Source organism: Crocodylus siamensis, chromosome 3, assembly GCF_052110815.1.
Source record: "Crocodylus siamensis isolate JL-2025a chromosome 3, ASM5211081v1, whole genome shotgun sequence".
NCBI classification, from domain to species: domain Eukaryota; kingdom Metazoa; phylum Chordata; order Crocodylia; family Crocodylidae; genus Crocodylus; species Crocodylus siamensis.
Genome location: NC_143397.1, coordinates 163867928 through 163887403, shown reverse-complemented (window position 1 = coordinate 163887403; position 19476 = coordinate 163867928). Strand labels below are relative to the sequence as shown.

Below are 19476 nucleotides of genomic sequence, written 5' to 3'. Positions count from 1 at the left end.
TAAGCCAGTTTTGACATGTTTAATATTTTCTGGCTATATTATAGCAAGACTTAGAATCTTTTGCTGTGATCTTACGAAGTTGTGAAGTATTCCCTCTCTCTCTCCCTCTCTCTATGATTCTCTCTTCCTCTCTTTCACACACATAGAAACGAGAACCAAGCTTATGAAACTATTGCCCAGAGTGATCTTGTTTGTCTTTTGTGGTGGGAACTGACAAGTGTGTGATGGCTTAGTGCTGTTTGTACTAGACGTTCATGTTGGACACATTTGTGTGCATCAGGAAGTGTTGGTTTTGGCATGTTTTTCAGTTGGCACGTAGAGTGGTGAAACTTCAGATTTGTATTCATGATAAAGTTCAGGAAAGAAAAAATGACGGCAGGTGTTTCCTACTTTCTTAGTCTGATTGAATAATTTAAATGTGACATGGCATGCTCTGAATGAGTCAGTTTAAACAGCACACAAGTCAACATGCCAGAAAGACTGGAAAATAGGCTATTTTGCTAACTTTTGAAAGCACATGGTCCAAATACTATGGTCCAAGCATATGGTCTCCAAGCTATGTTTCTACCTTTTAGAAGTAAGCAATGAACCTTGTGAGTATATAAGATGAAAAGGTGATATGCTTTTCCTAGACAAGCATAACCTAGAAAACCCTGCAATACTGTAGTTATCCTCATTATTCTCCTAAGGATAATTTTATTTGAACTCTAAGGCTGGGGTGTCAAATATACAGCCTGTGGGCCAGATCTGGCCCATGGAGCCATATAATGCAGCCTGTGGGTCCCAGACTGTCCCTACACACTACATGTAGTGTGTAAAGCCAGTCTGGCATATGGGCTGGACCTGGTGCTACTGATGCTGCCTGTGGCACAGGTGGCTGGCACAGGATGCACATTGGCTCTGGCACAGCCCAATCTGGCCCACAGACAGGCCCAGGGAAACCCTTGGTCTAAGGAGAAGATTTATGAATGACAGATCCCTGACTCCCATTTAGAGCAGTTGGAAAAAAATTGGCATTGAGTCCCTTATCTGAAATCTTTTTTAAAATAACATATTTGGATTGAAAATCATAGCTATTTATCAACTGTTGGCAGCTTGATTGTGAATTTTCAATGAAATACAGCATACCTGGAGTGACATCTGTTTGCAATATTTTGATCTAGTATCCTATAATGTCCTCGTGAGAAAATTGGAGGATTGTGGGCTTAACTCTGAGACAGTCAGGTGGGTGAGAAACTGGCTGCAGGATAGGACCTGGAGAATCGTAGTGAATGGATCTATGTCATCCTGGCGAGAAGTGGGCAGCGGTGTCCTGCAGGGATCAGTGTTTGGTCCAGTGCTTTTCAACTTCTTTATTAATGATTTGGTTGTGGGGATGAAGACTTAACTGGCCAAGTTCGTGGACGACACCAAGTAATGGGGGAGTGTGGTCATGCTTGAAGATAGGCTACAGATACAGGGAGACCTAGACAGGCTAGCAAGTTGAGCGGATTGAAACCTGATGAAGTTCAACATTGAGAAATGTAAAGTGCTCCACCTCAGGATGAGCAATCCCCAGCACACCTACAGGCTTGGTGGCACCAAACTGGCTAGCACCATGAAAAAGGGCCCTGGGAGTAATAGACCATGGTATGAATATGAGCTGGCAGTATGGTGTTGTAGACAGTAGGGCAAATAATACTCTGGCATGCATCAATAGATGCATCTCTAGGTGGAGGTGATTCTTCTGCTCTACTCAGGATTGGTGAGACTGCAGCTGGAATATTGCGTCCAGTTCTGGACACCACACTTTAACAAGGATTTGGACAAGCTTGAGAGAGTCCAAAGAAAAGACAAGCGTATGATCAGTGTCTTAAAAGGCAAGCCGTACAAAGAAAGGCTGAGGCATCTGGGACTCTTCAGCCTGTGGAAAAGAAGGCTGAGAGGGGACGATGTAGCAGCTTACTGCTACATTAGAGGAGAGTACATCAGGGGCTTGGTGAGCAACTGTTCACCAGGGCAACCCTTGGGGAAAACCAGGAGCAATGGCCACAAACTCCTGGAAGACTGTTTCACACTCAACATTAGTAAAAACTTTTTCACAGTCAGGGTGTCCAGACTGTGGAATAAGATTCTTCCACAGGTGGTGCAGTCGCTCAAGAGGAGACTGGACGGTCACCTTCCTGGGGTCACCTGACCCCCAGGTGTCTTTCCTGCTTGGTGCAAGGGGCTGGATCTGATGATCTTCTGAGGTCCCTTTCAGCTTTACAATCTATGACTCTGACCCTACCAAAACTGCTTGAGGGAGGGAGTAAATCCATCAATAATAAACAAAAGCCCACCTACACTTTTTGGAGCCTGATCCCTGAAATTAATGGCAGCTGTGCAGGAATAATTCTCTGTGACCTATTTTTCCCTTTCTACACTGGTTTACCCACTCCTCAAATGCCTGTCACATCATCTCCTAGTTTACTACATTGGCTCCCATAGTAGTTCCTCTATGATGTTGGGTGAGTCAGAAAAGTACCAACACAGAACCATGACAGAAACTTTTCACGTGTTACTTTTGCAGTGCTCTCTGTTCCTGCTAGTCTAGGAAGTAAGACTGGTTCCTGAAATCATATTCTCAGTGTTACCAACTCTCATGTTTGTACTGAAAACCTCATGATTTTCTTAAAGCCCCAGCTGCTTGTCTCAAGCAGCTGCATGTAAGGGAAGTGTTGGAAAAAAAAATCCAACTTAAGTGCACTCCAAAGGCTTGCAAATCAGAAGGTAAATACAGAGAATCTGAAGTATAGTGCTTTAAGCCTGCTTTAGGATTTTGAATTGGGATTTAGGATTTTTTAATTGAATTTTGATTTTTGAATTGGGATTTAGGATTTTTGAACTTTTTATTTGAGACGGAACAAGCAAAAAGAAGTGTGTTTTATTTGCTTACTTGGAAAGAATATAGTGCAAAGCCTTATTGTAGTAAAAGATCCCTACAAAGATTCAGTCGGTGGTGATGACTGTTGATGGTGAGTAATACATTGAGTGTACTGAAGAAAAAATGTGGATGTTTCCTGGGATCTGTGAACTTCCTACTGATTTTCAGTGGAAACTCCTACTTTTTTGCACTCCTTCTACTCTTCCTTCCAAGTGTAACTCTGCAGTAATGTGGTCCATCATGAGAGAGCATAGTAAAAATTGCACCATGCTTCATTCTGAATCAGATGTGTGTGCCATTTACATGAGTCACCATATTTACCTTTAGTCTGATGGAAGCAAGTCTAATGTGGTTAGGAAACAAGCTTCCCTTTTGGGACTCAGTGACCCAGCAACTTTTGGATAAATTATTAGAACTATAAACTATCCATTTTTGTTAGGGGAAAACATTCGACAGTGTAGATAAAACTAGTTATCATGGCAGATTAGTGTAGTGGCCAATTGTAGCATTTAAAACATATTTCAGACCTATCATAACTGTGATAGTGGTTCTCAGAAAGGTGCACACCCCCGACTGGTCCCTTGCGTTACCTACTCTACAACAGGGTTGTGAAGATGTGCTGCATTGTGAAGCTTCCTTCTGTTAACTCACCTTTTGTGTATGTACCTAGATAGTTTGTAAGCAGGTGTTGCCAGAGAAACAATATTAAAAGCATAAAATAAATACATGATATGTCATTCATTGACCTATTCTTTCTTCTTATTTATGGATCCTTTTATCAATCTGACTTCGGATTTGTTGTGGTTTTTGAATTTTGAATTTATTTAAGTATTAAAAATAACCCATAATGGCTCCATCACCATTAACTTCAGATTATTCATTTTATTTTATTTATTCTTCAGACACCAATTCACCCATGCTCCTTTTGTGTTTTGAGAGTGAGCCTGAGGCAGTGATTTGAGGGCAGTCATTCCCAACTAGGGTTCCACCCAGTAACCTGGGGTGCCATAAGATCCTTTTAAGAGTACTACTGGGTACTGTGCAATATTTAGCACTGTTAGATGTGCAAACACGTACAAGATAAAGATTTACAAAGATAAAGATTTCAAATAGGAATCCGTAATGTCAAAAACATTCTGCCCGGTTGTGGTTTTTCAGAGTTCTTTGCAATACAAGACTTGCTCTATTGTTTTTTTCCATAGACTACAAAGAAGTTAAATTAGTTTTTGAAAAGAGGTACCACTAAATTCATAAAAATTATGGAATCTAAAACAGTTGAGCTGCGGTAACAAGCAGCTCTGTGATCAGGTAAAAATTGCTCTTCAAACCATAACTTGATCCAAACAATAGTGCTGATTTTAGCTTTTTTCATGTCCATGTGGATGTGGCTGTCCTATGCAAACCAGAGGTGCACTAGAGAGGGCTAAGTACTTCTCTAGACTTCTGTCCACAGTCTTAAGCTCATGATGGGCTCACTTAGCACTGAGCAGTTTGCAGTGAGCAGACTCTAATGAATTTTTAACAGCCTTGTTTGGCCTGTTAAGATTGTAATGCTTAAGGACAGACATAAACAACATGTGCTACAGTTGTCCTGCAGGACTCTCCATGTTTCTGAAACAAATTGCTTCTCCACTCATTTGCCCTCTGGAGTCTACTTTTTAAAACTTTTAGCTATTTTCAAAACTAAAGTTAAATAAACATAATCTGGAGAAGTGTAATTTGTAACACAGGTGGCCATGCTAGAAAGTGCTTCTTCTGTTTTAGGGATTTTATGCACCCACGTTTTATGCACCCACTTCCCAGAATTTCTTAATCGATCTAAAATAACGTAGGAAAAGACAGGAAAAAAGCTATTGTACCGCTGACTCTTTTTTCCTTACCTGTTCCACTCATTCCAAAGATCACATGCTTAACTTGCATATGTCGCAAATGATGTGGTGGAAGAAATGATCTGGGACCCAACCATGCCTTCAAGGCATTTCAAAGCCTAAACTTTTGTGAGTCATAAATATGATAATTGAGAATAAAATAGTACTTAAAACTCCGTAATTGCCATGATGATCATATCACCTGCTTCTAGACACTTCAATACATGTTAATAATTAACAATCTGAAAGTGTGATGGTTCTGAATTGGGGCTTTTAGGGTTTTTTGCTGATCTACGGTTTGGATTATTTGTGAACTAGTCAAACCTGCCTTGAAATTAACAAGATTCATTTTTCCTTTATACTGTTGGGAGAAAAGAACCTTCCTTGACCTTTATGTAACCACATAGAGCAAGAAACTCTGACTGACATACAGTAGCCAACCACTGACAGCCCTGTGGTCTGAACAAAATAGGTGAATTCCATAAGGTAAAAAAACCCCAACAGCTGGGACTTTTGCAGCCATTCAGAGTTTGAGAGCAGGAGATGGAAAGTGGAATATTAGAATAGCTCTAATTCTGAACTCAACTTCTAGTGGCTTGTTACGTGACTTTTTGCATGTAATTTAAAATCTCTATGCCATTTTTCTTTTATATAGAAAATAATATGTTGTCCATAGATTTATTAGGCTGTGTTCAGTGCATCTGTAAAGGCAAGCTTTTACATTAAGAACCAATTCTGGTCATTACCTCAGTGTAAAATCCAAGTAGAGACAAGGCACTTATAGCTTTACTTCAGTGTTGCTAGTTAAAGCCAACGCTATATCATTCCAGCTGGGGTTTACTGTAACAGGAGACATTGACTTAAAAATGACCTGTTCCTTGCATCCAGTAGCATTTTACATCGAGTTAGCTACATCAGTTTAAAACCACACCTCTCCTTTTGTGGTGAAGACCTGGCTTTCAGTTTTTTCTTCTACATTATTCTGGATAAAAGACAAGCTGAAAGAGGCAAGAGGAGGTTTTCTGAGCAATGTTGATGGCACTTCAGGTGATCCAAAGGACAACATCTTCTTTATCACCAGTGCTATTCCTCTCTCATAGCATTTCAGATGTGGAAGCACTGATGAAGACTGTAGGAATTTTTACAACTGTCATACTGAATTTTATTCACAGAAGGTACAGGTGACACAGTAGAAATTCTGGTGGCTGTAGACACTAACTTTGCCACTGTTGCTTCTACTCATGGCAGTAGAATAATTAAAAATGCCTGCCAGTTCTTATTGTTTCTGCTGATAGGACAGTACATACTATATCAGCCTTAACTTCCAGTTACTGGTCTGCCATAATGGCAGACAGGTGGCAGAGCCTGGCCATTTGGCCGCACCCCAATGCTAGCTGCCAAAATTGATGTCACAAATACAATAACATTTTTATAATACATTTTTATCATCTTTTTTTTGCTTTCATGATATGCCCTGGCTGGGTTTCTTTTTTTTTTTTTTTTTTTACTGGTTTACCTTGTCAGCCTATTCTATCTGAAAGTCTTCAAAGAAGGTCTGTGCATTGTCTAGCTCTTTGAATTCTTGCAATTTATCTTTTTTGTCAGGAAGCACTAACATATTTTGATACTCTGTTAATCTGCAATTAGTTTCTTATTGCCTTTTTCTGCCTGCCAGAGAGCTTGCTTGGCAATTCAAGTCTATGCAAGTGAATAATCTACCTGGCATGAGGATCGCTGTAGGTCCCAAAGGGTCTCCTTTTAATGGAAGAGCGAATATTCCTTTTTTCTGTGTAAAATACTGTTAATGGCTTATTTAGCAACATATATTTTAACAACAGGGCTTTCAGTTTATGTTGGAGGAGGATTCTTGCACATGCATATATTCTAGCACCGCTGCTAATTCTGTCTCTGTTTCTGTCTCTTCACTTTCATCTGTTTGCATAGGAAGTTAATATATGATGTGATCTCTCAGGTTTTTAATATATCCCTTGACACACTTCTTATAGCTACTGCTTGAATGGGCTGTAGAAAAATGTAGGACTGAATCTTTTCCTTAATGCCAGGAACCGCTCAAGGAGTAGTGGGAATTTGGGGGGCTTGAATACTGTTGTCATGCCTTTGTGAACAGAACTGTAATATTTAGCTCCCAAACCACCTTAGAGGGTCAGCACAACTCTGCACAAGACTTGCAGAATACACTATGACACACATTATGAGTAGAAAAGTATAAATGTTTTTTTCCTCCTTTTTTAAATCATCGTGGCCCTTTTGTGGGTTAAACCTGGCCTTTCCTGCTAATTAAACGGCCCGTTTCCACAACCGGTGATTAGATTAGCCAATCAAACAGGCCAAAAGCGATGAAATATGATCAGAATAAAGGGCGGAAGGAGTTATGCTATTTTCAGTGCAGATGATTTGGTTCCTGAGGTTTTAATGGAATTAAATGGAGGATTGAATTAGCCAGTGATTGAATTAAGTGGAAGTCACTGTATACCAGTGTTTAATGTAACAGATACCTGCATAGAATTTTGATTCTCAGCCTCTCGGTTACTTTATCCCTTTAGGGGTACTTTCAAAGTCTGAATAGCCCTAGACCAATTAGAACTGACAGATTTACAGCTGCCTTCCCCTGCTGATAGGTCCTTATTCCACGTGCACCTGCACTAAGAATGTTCTTAGCTATTTTTCAGGTTTGACTGCAGTAAAAGTATCAGTAGCGTAATCTTAGTGTAGACAAAGTCCTGTTTCATTTTAGAAGTCTAAATGGCACATACATAGTGACATAACTGCAGCTTTTGGCACTTAGCACAGTTTGCAATTTAGCATTGCCCATACTCTCCTACTGAGTAAGTTAAAACCTCCCACTGGGGGGCAAGGGCCTAGCGCCCTGCTCTTCCAGTCTTTGGGGAGGTGGGCTGAAAGACCAGAGGGCTGTTCCTTTCGGGTCCTGCCTCTTCCTCCATTTTGTTTATGGCATCTGAGCTTTGGGTGATTTTATTTCACCCTAGGGTGAAATGGACTCTCAAGCTGAAACTCAAGTTAAGTGTCGAAAACTGTGGTTATGAGGCTATGTACCTGGCATTTAAGTACATAGAGTGAAATAGAGTTTAACCCAACAGGTATTTTCACCTGTCTCTCTTCGCTCTGCTGGATGATTCAGTGGTATGATACCTGTCCCCTGTCTGCAAAAGCTTAAATAGAGCTAGATGGGGAGGATAAATGGATTTCCCTCTAAATTTACAAGTTTAGACCCTTGAGCCAGTTGGATCTAAAATGAGGTTGCTTTTGAAATGCTGTGCTGTAGTTCTGTCTCCCAGTTTGAACTGTCCTTCCACCACAGAAAAAAAAATCCATGTGTGTTCTGTAACTGTGGATCAAGCTCAGCCTTGTTTGCTAGGAAACAGGATTTGGAGGGATCTCTTTAATTGAGCTTTGGAAGAAAAGTGATTATTTTAAACTCAAAAATCAATTTTCACAATCCTTCCTATTAATGTGGAATAAAAGACAGCTTGAACGACAAATTAATTTACAGGTCGAAGTATTCTCCTCTCCTGTCTTTAATCCCTCTTCAGAACTTACTTCTTTTGGCCTGGGTCATTAATATCTTTGCTGATCCCGTATGTTCAGTTGCTTGCACCTTATCATATTAAAACAAAACCAGTATCTTTAAAAAAAATTCAAAGCATATAGATGCTATAAAACAATTTACCTGAATTCCTTGCAAATAAGAAAGTTTTCCATTTTCCCATGGTATAGCATGGAAGTGTGTGTGCACGCGCGCGCACGTGTGTGTATATGTCTGTGCGTATGTATGTATATATACTCTAGGGCCAGTTTTATCCAGGATGGTGCAGGAAGTCAGAACCCAGCCCAGAACAGGAGATGAGGGTTGCCATTTGGTGAGGACATAAAAGGAGGTTAGCAGATTACCAGGTCTACATAGGAGAGACCCATTAGAAGAGGCTGCCATGTTCCTTTTTTTAGTTGATGTTACCAACTGCTTGGACAGGAGCTGTCTCTTTAGTTCTCCTGTGAGAGAAATGTTTGTTGTTGCTCTCCATCTCCACATACTCACTTCCAGGGTGGTGTTTTTATATTGTTGGTCTCCAGTAGGGTTTACATGTCACATAAACCATCCAGGGAATGTGGTCACTTTTCTTTAACTGAAGTGCACCAAGAAGCTCTTATGGTGTCATATATAGCAAATATTGTGCTAGTTTATGTTCACTCTGTTCTTAAAGTCTCCAAATGTGTTAACTATTTCATAGCACCCTACAGAGAGCCTCAGTGGCAGTTGCAACACCCACTTGAGCCCTTGAAGTAGGGGTGAAATCTAGTCATAGCAAACAAGATCAGTTTATATTAACATTTTCAGTGTAGTGAATATTCTGCAGTGTTTAGAAGCATTACTGAATTTTAAAAAACAAAGAATTTTACAAAACATAAAAAAAAGAAAGATAACACTGCCAACAGCTCATCCACAATGAACAATGTCCCAGTAGAGCCTAAGAAAAATGGCTTCAGAATCGGTGTACCCAGGAAGCTAATATTAAGTAAGCAATTCGTTTGTATGAGTCCAAACCTTGAGAAATAAATTTGATTTGTCATGCTTAAGAGAATAACATCTCTCATTTTTTGTAAATCAAGATGACAGTTTCCAGCCTTGTGGGTTCCATGTGGGATTTTTGCCAGACGTGACTAAGTGCAGGGGGACTGATCAGTGAATAGTTTCTTTACAATCTCATTGAAACCTTACAGGCTTTAATTAGCCTTTGGTTTCATCATTAATATGCTAGACTTGTAATGCCTCTTTGTGGAGCATTACAATTCAATATGCTAAAGCCTACTTGAGGGTGCTTTCAACCCTTTCACTGCAGCACATGTTCTAGTTACAGTTCAGTGTAGGATCTTCATTCATGTGAAGGGAATGCTAGGAAGTAGCAGGTCGACTGCCTCACTGGAAGGGCAGCTCTCACAAAATGTCTGATGCTAGCTAATCAGTTGTTTATAGCCCCTAATGGCTCAGATGCATAGGTCATTAGCACAATATTATTCTGAGGACTTTTTTGAAGACCCTTTAGTTGCATCACTTAGGGATATAATAGGCTGTAACAATTTGCCACCTCAGCTTGCATGTACAGTAATATTTCCTAAAGCTAATTTTTCCAGGTAAGGGGAGAACAATATAGTAAAAGGGTATGAAAACTCAGATATCACACTTTCTGCACGTATCGTTCCCGAGTCTCACTGTGGCGAGAGCAACTCTTCTACATTGGAAGACAATCCCCTTTTAATGTCGCACTCATTTTTGATGTTGAAATGCCCCCCCTAACTTTTAAAGCAGTTTCTTCAGTTGGAGGAGAGCAAAATCTGTGTGGCGAAACCTTTAAAACGACGACATAAATGTAATTTTCCCCATGTTTTTGAAAGAATGGTTTTCTGAAATCAATTTGTCATTTTAAAGTTAAATTCAGAAACTTACAACTGAATTAAGAATTCCTGAGAATAGGCATGTATTTGGAAATATTGATTGACCTTCAAAATGGCTCCAGGTATGAGTGACAAGGTTCTTTGGGTGAATCCGATATATTTTATTAGACCAACTTAAATAGTTGGAAAAAACATTTTAAGCAAGCTTTCGGATTTAAAAACCCTTAGCCAGGCTGAGGAAGTTCCTGCAGTTGGTGTGTGCCCTTCCCGGATGGAAAAGTGAAGAAGCCAGAGGCTGGTCTGGTATGCATGCAAGACAGGCAGTCAGTGAAGATGTAAACTGAGGATTCGGTGGGTGAGAGACAGGCTGCGGGGGTGGGGGGGGGGTGGCGGGAAGAAGGGGGATGAATAGTGGAGAATGTCTATATTTAGTCCATGATTTTCAGTATCCAGGAGGTTGATGAAGTGCAGTTCATAGGCTCGTCTCTGAGAAGTGTTTTGTAAGTTTCCTTTGAAGATTAGAACTGAGAAGCTGGAGAGAGAGTGGTTTTCTTGTGAGAAATGTGCCCCCACAGGTAATTGGGTATTCCTGTCTTTGATAGATTTCCAGTGTGTGTTCATTCTGGTGCGCAGTTGTCGTTTGGTCTCTCCTACATATTTTCCAGGTATGAGTGGCACACAAGTGACATAGGACAAAACTAGACAATAGAGATGTATAATCTGTGCAGACCAGTCTATAGAATGAATTGTTTAAGGGTAGTGCAGGAATAAGATTCTGAGCTCTAAGATGGGCTGCCCCCACCAGATATGACTTCCTTACCTACTGTTAGCAATACTGCAATTGGTAATACTCAAGTTGTATAGCAGTTTATAGGTGTGCATTTACAAACCTATTCTTTTATAATGATAAAACCAGAATCTGTTATATGATAGGCAATCACTTTCCCTCAGGACGAATCAAGTGCCTTATTGGGTTGGGTTGGGTTGGGTTGGGTTGGGTTGGGTTGGGTTAAAAGTTCAGTGGTTAACAAGAAACATCAAAGTAGAAAAGGAACAGATAAATTCGGGTTAATAAACTTAACTACTTGGGAACCTGGATAACATCAGATGATAAATGTGATCATGAAATAAAATGGAGAATAGGGAGGGCAAAAGGTGCATTTCTAAAAATGAATAAGATATTGACAAACAGTGAAATTTCTGTGGGGATGAAGTTAAGAGTTTTGGGTTGCTATGCCATGCCAGTCCTCACGTATGCATCAAAATTCTGGACAATACCATCAAGTACAGAAAAGAGAACTGAAGCATATGAGATGTGGTTCTTAAGGCACATCTTGAAGGCATGTTGGAGAAGTAATCAGAACTCGTGGTAGAGGTGATACCTTTTATTAGACCAACTAGATTTTTGCAAAAAAAAATCTTTAATTGCAAGCTTTTGGGCACAAGCACCCTTCTTCAGGCATAGGAGAAAAGATTGTAAAAGTTCTCCTGGGTAGAAATGAAAGTTCATATTTCATAGGAGAGTTGAAGGTGTGGTAAAATCTCCTGTTTGGAACAGTTGATTTTATATGCAGAGAAAAGTCGGGAATAGTCTGTTTATCTTGAAGTTGTTTGGTGGTAAGGAGAACGTGGTCATATTTCCTTCTGGTTATGGTGTTTCATATTTCACAGAGGAGTCAGCCACACTTCAAATGAAGAGATTTTGTTAAGAGCAGGCTGCAGGAGGAAGCTGCTGATTAATATCAGAAAAAGGCAGTTGGAGGAAAGAGGAAGTTGAAAGTCTGGTCTTAACCAGAAAGACTGAAGGAAGAAGAGATAGTGGAAGACAGAAGTTGCCTTATGTCAAGAGTCTATCTAAATGGATGAATGTATCAACACTGAAAATTCAAAGAGGAGAGATCTGTGGAAGACCATTTTCACCAATGTCCTGTTTGGATATGGCACCTAGAGAGAGAGAGAGAGGTTAACAAGCAGTCAGGGAGGCACTGTAGTCCAGGGAACAGGATGCCTGTGAAATGCTCAAGTGCCACTAAACTGCAGTGTGATCTTGACCAGGTCAAGGTGCCTCACCTTTTGTAACCCCTATTTCTCCTCCAGCCCTGTGTCTGGATTGCTTCAGGCAAGGGCTGTCTGGCACTTCAGTGTTTCAGTGGAGCTTAGTGAAATAGAGACCCAGCTTCAGTGTGTGCCTCTGGTTCTACTGTTACCCAAATATATGACTAAGAGTAATAATGGGAAGACGGAAGGGTTGGCCAGGCAGGTGTACGGGCCCTATAATCCTGAGGGGCTATTGAACCATCTGCAGGAAGACAACTACATTGGGCTGAGACATTGGACAGGGGAGAAATGGTCCTAGCTGCAATTGTTATTAATTACATTTGTATTGTTATTAGTTGGACACGTTATTATTGTTGTTATTAATTGGATACATTAAACCAATGCTGAGAGCCATGTATGCCAATAAGTTAAGAGTTGGAACTTGGATAGCAATCACAGTATCCTTTGCCCCTGTTTAAAGATGGAGAGCTGATGTCTGGGTTTCATTTGCAAAGGCCATCTCTATATAAAGTCATTGAGAAGTAGGCCTGGAAGGGACTTCCAAAGGTCATCTAGTCCAACCCCCTGCCTGAGGCAGTATACAAACTATTCAATACAATCCATATTCAACACTCTACATAAGACTTTCATCAACCCTAACACAGCACAGACCTGACACCCTAATGCTACTGCAACAGGTAAAACAGGAGAACCACAGCAGCCAATATCCTGCGTCTATGAAATGTTGTCAATATATGCTCAAGAGATCCCTTGCTACAGAGGAAGGCAAGACCCCCCAGAGTCTGTACCAACCTGACCCTGGAGAAAAATTCCTTCCTGACCCCAAATATGTCAGTCAGCCTGATCCTGAGCAGAGGTGTGAGGTCCCCTTAGCCAGGAACTCTTGGCTTTGGTCCCAGCAGGAGCATTGGCACACCACAGTCAAAGTCCCCGGTTCTGGCTGTAGCCAACACCCAGTGCCACTAAGGAAGGCTTGAAAACACCCTGACATATAGCAGAAAGGGGTGAGAGACAAACAGCAAGCCCAGAACCATGGGAAATATCCACAGTAAAACATAGGCATAGCTACACCTAGATCATCCCCCACCAGTGGCTGTCCAACACCTTCTTGAACACCTTCAGTGATGGTGAATCCACAACTTTCCTAGGCAGTCTATTTCACTGTCTCACTGTCCTAACCGTGATGAAGTTTTTCCGGATAGCCATTCTACACTAACTTTGCTGTAACTTCAGGCCATTGGTTCACATCCTCCTCTCTGGAACAGGAGAGAAGAGGTACTTTTCCTCTTTATGGCAGCCCTTCAGGTATTTGAAGACTGCTGTTATGTCCCAATCTTATGGCTCCAGGATGGTGCCTCCTTTATTTTCCATGTTCAGTTTGGAGTATGGGCTACTTTGGGGGCAAAGCAACTCTCTTGGCTGCCGTTGGTTTGTGATTACAGTAGGATTTCCCCCTGCCTTTGTGAACCAGGATCTCTGTGAAACCCAGCATCACAGACCTTCAGCTTTCAATTCTACAGGGTTCTCGGGTCATCTTCAGAGGCTCCGATGGGATTCGAGAGGCATGGAGAGCAAAAGGGGGGCACTGTTGGCCAGCCTTTCAGTGTTGGGAAAGGACAGCATTTTCTTGCGTGGATAAGTGACTGCGGTGGGTTGGGACAACTGATGGGTATAAATCCCCAGTTGGTATTTGAACAACCTACACACTCTCAAGTACTAACATGTCTGAACAGCAGTGCCTTTGAGATCTTACAGGAGGCTGGTCTCAAGCTGCAGCAAGCGAAGTTTTGGTTAGATATTTAGGAAGAGCTTTCTCAGCAGAAAGGTAGTAAAGCAGGGGAATGGGTTCCCCAGAGAGGTGGTGGGATCTCCATCCTCAGAGGTTTATAAGACAAAGCCTTGGCTGGGAGGAAGTAGTTGGGACTGGTGCTGCTTGGAGCAGGGGCTTGGACTAGATGTCCTTCTTGGCCTCTTGTGGGCTAACATTGAGTGGGGGCATCTGAATCCCAAGACCTCCAGGCTTGGGCCTGCATGTTGGATGCCTGGCAATGGATTTGGGAGTATCTGAAGTGAGGGTGAGAACTTGGGGCAGAGGATGCTGGCTGGCATTCAAAACGATCAGTGCCGCAGCAACAAAGTTTGGTGCCTGGGGCAAAGCCCGCGGCAGCAGCCCGCCCTTGGCCCGCACACATATCTGGGGGGCACATGCCTCCACAATGCTTGCCTGGGAATGCAGGCAGTGGCAGGAGCTGCCACTACCCCATCCCCATCCCCATCCCCCCCAGAATGAGCTGCTTGTGGCTCCATCCCATGCCGTTGGCACCATGGATGACTGGTGCCTGCTGAGTCGGAGCGGGGGGCACTTGCCTGCCGCCCCTGCCAGTGACCAGTAATCGACAGGGGGTGAGTCCTCCCCCAGCTGATCCCATTGACCTGGTGGTGCTTTTGGGAAAGCCCCCACACCCCAGCTGCTGCTCTCAGAGGGGCACTACTGCCCTCGCCTGCCCCCGTGCCTGGGAATGCGGGCTGGCAGGGGGCGCCCCAGCGCTCTCAGGGGGTGCATGCGCACCCCCTGCGTGTTACCACGGGTTGGTGCCCCCTCGTTTTGCGCCCTGCTCGCCATCCTGCTTCGGCGCGGAGAAGGATCGAGTTCTGTCTGCTCACTCGAGGCGGTTTTTTGGAACAACTGAGTTCTGCTCAATCCATACGATTTGAGACTGATGTGCCTGATTTGATCTGGCACACGAAGTATTTTCATAAAAAGAAAAAAAAAGATGCCCTCCTGGGGTCCCTTCTTGTCCAGGATTCTCAGACACGCTCGTGTTTTTCCCCTTCGGGGGGAGGTGGTGACTGCTCGAGCCCCAGGCGGGCCTGCCGCCCGCCCCCTGCACCGCGCCGCAGCCCGGGGGGGCGGGGCGGGAGCCGTGACGCGCGCGGGGCCGGCCCCGCAGGGCGGAAGCGCCGGGAGAGCCGGGCGAGCGGCGCCGCTTTAAGAGCAAAGCAGCGCAGTGGAGGGAGCTGCTGTAGGTGCGCGGCGCTGGTAAGGTTTACAGCTTTCTCTTGCCTTCCCTCTCTCTCTTTCTCTCTATCCACTTCCCCTCCAGCCAGGCGTACTTAAAGGCTTCTAGCAGGGAGCAGAGAGAAAGAAACCTGCTGGATTTTTGCAGGTGATTTTTTTTTTCCCCCACCCCCCTTTTTTCCTCCTCTGGCTGCTGCTGCTTATCTTTTTCTTCTTGTTATCTTTTTCCTTTTGCTTTGCTTTGCTCCAGTCTAAACATTAGCGAGAGCACAAAGCATCCGCCTCCTCCACATGCAGTGAGTGCATGCGTGTGGCTGGACATGTGTGCCCACATGCAGTGAGTCCATTTAGATGTATATGTGCATGTATGTGTGCGTGCGTACGGTTGGGCATATGTGCCCATATGCAGTGAGTCCATATATGTGTGCATGTGTATGGTTGGGCATGCGTGCCCACATGCAGTGAGTCCACGTATATGTATGTATGTGTGCATGTGTACGGTTGGGCATGGGTCCCCACATGCAGTGAGTCTATTTCTGTGTGCGCACGTGTGTGTGCGTGTGCGTGCATGGTTGGGCTTAAATAGAGGCCAAGTCTGTCCCAGCTGCCCCAAAGATCTGAAGCCCGGGGCTGTCTCTGACACTCCCAGGTTCCTGCTACATTACAAGTTGCCGTCTGCTGATGGCAGTTGATAATTGGTAGCCACAGTCTGCGGTCTGAGCCGCAGGATTTTGTCTAGCACTTGGGTTGGGCCCGGCTGATATGTGTGAGAGAGAGAGAGAGAAAGAGAGAGACAGAAAACAAGCTGGCGGTAACTGAAACTCTGAGAATGCTGCCTGGCTACAAGGAACCTGAGGCCGGCTGGTGATGCAGTGGGTGCCTGGGGGGGGTTCACAGAGAGGCTTGAATCCAGAGGACACGATTATGTCCAGTGAACAGCTTAACAGTACATCGGTGAAGGATGCTCAGTTAAAAGACCTGTTGTTGGAAAGAGGTACTCCTGTTTTGCTTCTTTTTTTGTGTGTTATATTTGCATGAGGCAGATTGTTGGAAGTTTGCTCCCTTGAGTTCTGATCAGAGAGAGGGAGAGGCAAGTTGCAATAGAGCTGCTCTGATTAACAGAGCTGCGTAAAGACACAAGAGATTAATATATGCACGTAGCAATTTGTAAAACTTAACGGTCCAGACATTTCCACCCATGTGAATACAGGTGGATTAGACATTCTGTCCTCTGTCCTTATTCTCCTGTGAAGATGTTTGCTCTGCAAAAGTCCCTTATGCTGTAAGGAATCGGGACTTGTGGTAGAGGTGACATCTTTTATTAGACCAATTAGATTTTTTGCAAATATATATATTTTAAATTTCTGTATACTTGTGAGTTTGAAAAGCAAAACTGGAAAAATTGTGTGACCGAGTCTTTCCCTTAGTGGGGTATAGATGCGCGTGTAGGTATATACACAGAATTTTCCCCATTCAAATCTGTGGAAAAAAGCCATAACAAAATAAGTACTTGTGGGTGGTTGTGGGCAGAGCAGAGATGCCTTTCACATACATCTGTTCACTTGACTGTGGAACTGAATGCACCAGGGAAAATTGTGACTCAGTGTGTGCAAGCTTACAGCAGAAATTGCATGAATTTCCTTGAGTTTTGTCAATAAAGATAGGCAGCTTCTTCTATTGTCATTCTCATCTCTGGTACTCTAATAACTACTTGGAGAGGCTGGGGATGGGAGGTGGTACAAGAACAGGAAGAGAAAATGCTTTTAAACGTCCAGTGGAGATATTTGTTCTTTTGTGTCTTTATTTTTGCATTTTGGAAACTGAATTTTGAAGGACTCTGCATGTGCATGCTCTTAGGTTACCCTGTGTTTTTATCACTGGAGCATATTCTGATAGTATATTTTCAAATTATTTTTCCATTGGCAGAGATCTCAAATACTCCCTATTCCCAAAACATTGATTCACAGAGAGGAGGTACTGCCCCTTCATAGAAATGCTGGGCCCTTGATAAATTTAGAAGACTGCCCTTGGCAGATATAGAAGTAACATGTCATTCCAGTGCTCTCTGCATTCTAGGAAAGCCTAAATCAACATTACTTGTTTTGCATGTTGCCCTTTAGCAACAGCCTCTCACTTGCCACAGTAATAAAATATTATGTGGACAGAAAGGGGGATAAAAAAAAGCTGTATGCATAGTGGCACCTAAATGTTGGGCAGTCATGTTCTGTACAGTAGAAACCATCGTCTTTGTCAAGTGTGTGACTTGCACTTGTGACGTATGGAAATTTGACTTTGAATTTTCCGTAAAACTCTCTGACTTTTTTCCTTAGCTTTTCAGTGTTTAAGTGCTGACATCGTTAGCTAGTAATGACCTGAGGGAAAACTGACAGATTGATGGTTTTATATAGGGTTCATAGCAAAAACAGTGGAAGGGTGTAAACTACTGAATAATGAAAGTATTTGTAGGTGTCAATAGTCTTGTCTTGGTAATGAGTGGACTGTTCCGAACAGAAAATAAAAAGTTACATAAAGGCACAGTTGCTTTGCTAAAACAGACTTTGATCCCTCCTAGGTTTTGAATACTTTCAGTTTCACCAGCTGTGATTAGCAATGGAATTAAATAATTTGACTTGTTCACTGATAATTTCTGACAAGTAATATTGTAGCACCGGCAGAGGGCTGGTATTACTGTGGCCCAGTCCGCTGGCATTACGTTATGGTTCCTAAAGTTTTGTTTGGGAGAGACTTCAGACTTTTGCAATCTAGAAGATTTGTTTTCGCTTTTAGTACAGGACACTTGGAAGAATGAGTGGCCAAAGCTTCTTTAGCTCAACTTAAAAATCACCTTGATGTATGGTTGTTTTTAACCTGCAGTGATTGAAGATGCTTTAAAAAAAAGATGATGATGAAAAGTCTTATTATCTGGAAGTGTTTTTACTTTGTGGTGTTTAACTTCGGTAACTTTTTTTTATCCATTTGGCTAAGATGTTTGAAACTGGGAACCTGTTTTAAATATGTGGTATCCATATTTAGAAGTACCCAGCCAAGTACCCATTGCTGTTTGTCCTAGTTTACTTGAACAGCAGCCAAAGATGTGCTTCCTTAGACTAGACATTACCTCTCAAGACTAGAGCGTGCTTTGTGAACGGCAGTTTCCATAGAAATGTCAGTAAAGTGCATAATTCCTAAGGGGAAATTCTTCCCTCAGGTATTATGCTTCTCTAGTAAAGCCAGTGGAGTTGCATGGTGAGACTGAGCTAACATTTGGTTCAAAACCATCAGGCTTTTTAAGTTTGCTTTGTACGTAAGAACCCTTCTTGACACATGTGTGCGCCTGGTTTCATTCTTAGCCGCTTTGGAATATGCATTAATTTGGGATAAGCCTTTTAGATGTAAGGGAATCGTATAAAAAAGGTTTAAACCAGGTAACGGTCTGTCTTATTCTAATTATAGAGGTATGAACAATATCATTATTTTCATTATTTGCATATTTTCCTGCCAGGCAATGTCTATGCTAGGGAATAAAAATCCCTTTGTTCCTAATTTGAATAAACTTAAATTCAGGTGGATGTAATGCTAGTGAAGATAAATCAGGCTTTAGTTTTTCCTTTGGGTTAACAATGTGAATTAAAGACAAGATTTCCCCAAGGCCCCCACTTTCTGCTAGGAATGTCCTCTCACCAGCAGGTTATCATCATGATTTAGCTACAAGAAATAAAATTCCTGACTCCTCTGTCTTTGACATCAGCTGTAAAACTGTTGAAGCCCTGAGGGTTGCAGAGGGTTAATAGACTCATTTTTTTTTTAAAAACTTATTAACAAATTAAACTTATCAAAAGGCGCACATAACATGTAAAGATACATTCAGTCCCCTAAAATATATATACAGATATTTGTCTTCCATCAGCAGTGCTCCCTTAACCCAAGTCAGTGTCTGCAATGCCCTTTTTCTCTTCAGTCCTTGACAGTTTGTTTTAGCTGATGATGAGGTTTTGTGTTTTATCATTTCCATATAATAAACTCCCTCTTTTTCCTCAGTATTCGGCATAATAGAAATCTTACTATCTTCCGCTCATCTCAGCTTTTAAATTTGAAATTTATTCCAAACTTCTTGTTTAGTATTACCTCTCAGATCTTGCACTTTCCTTCAGCATTCAAAAAAGTTTCTGAAGAATCTCCTCCCTCCAAACCAGAAA

At 42.3% G+C, this 19476-nt stretch overlaps 1 protein-coding gene across 10 annotated transcripts in view; it reads left to right on the top strand.

Moving 5' to 3' along the window:
* The window catches only part of LDLRAD4 (low density lipoprotein receptor class A domain containing 4), a 467644-nt gene that overhangs the window by 412062 nt on the left and 36106 nt on the right, over window positions 1–19476 (top strand). Inside the window, exon 1 of one of the 10 annotated variants that reach the window (XM_090039620.1) lies at window positions 15213–15301. The exons of 7 other annotated variants lie outside the window; for them this stretch is intronic. Coding sequence is in view for 2 of the 3 variants with exons in the window: in XM_090039619.1 (XP_089895745.1) it covers window positions 16148–16274 (127 nt within the window). In the remaining variant the exon portion in view is untranslated. Of the gene's footprint in view, window positions 1–15212; window positions 15302–15874; window positions 16275–19476 lie in introns of those variants that run through there. 2 more of the 10 variants (XM_090039619.1, XM_090039617.1) reach the window with 2 other exon arrangements.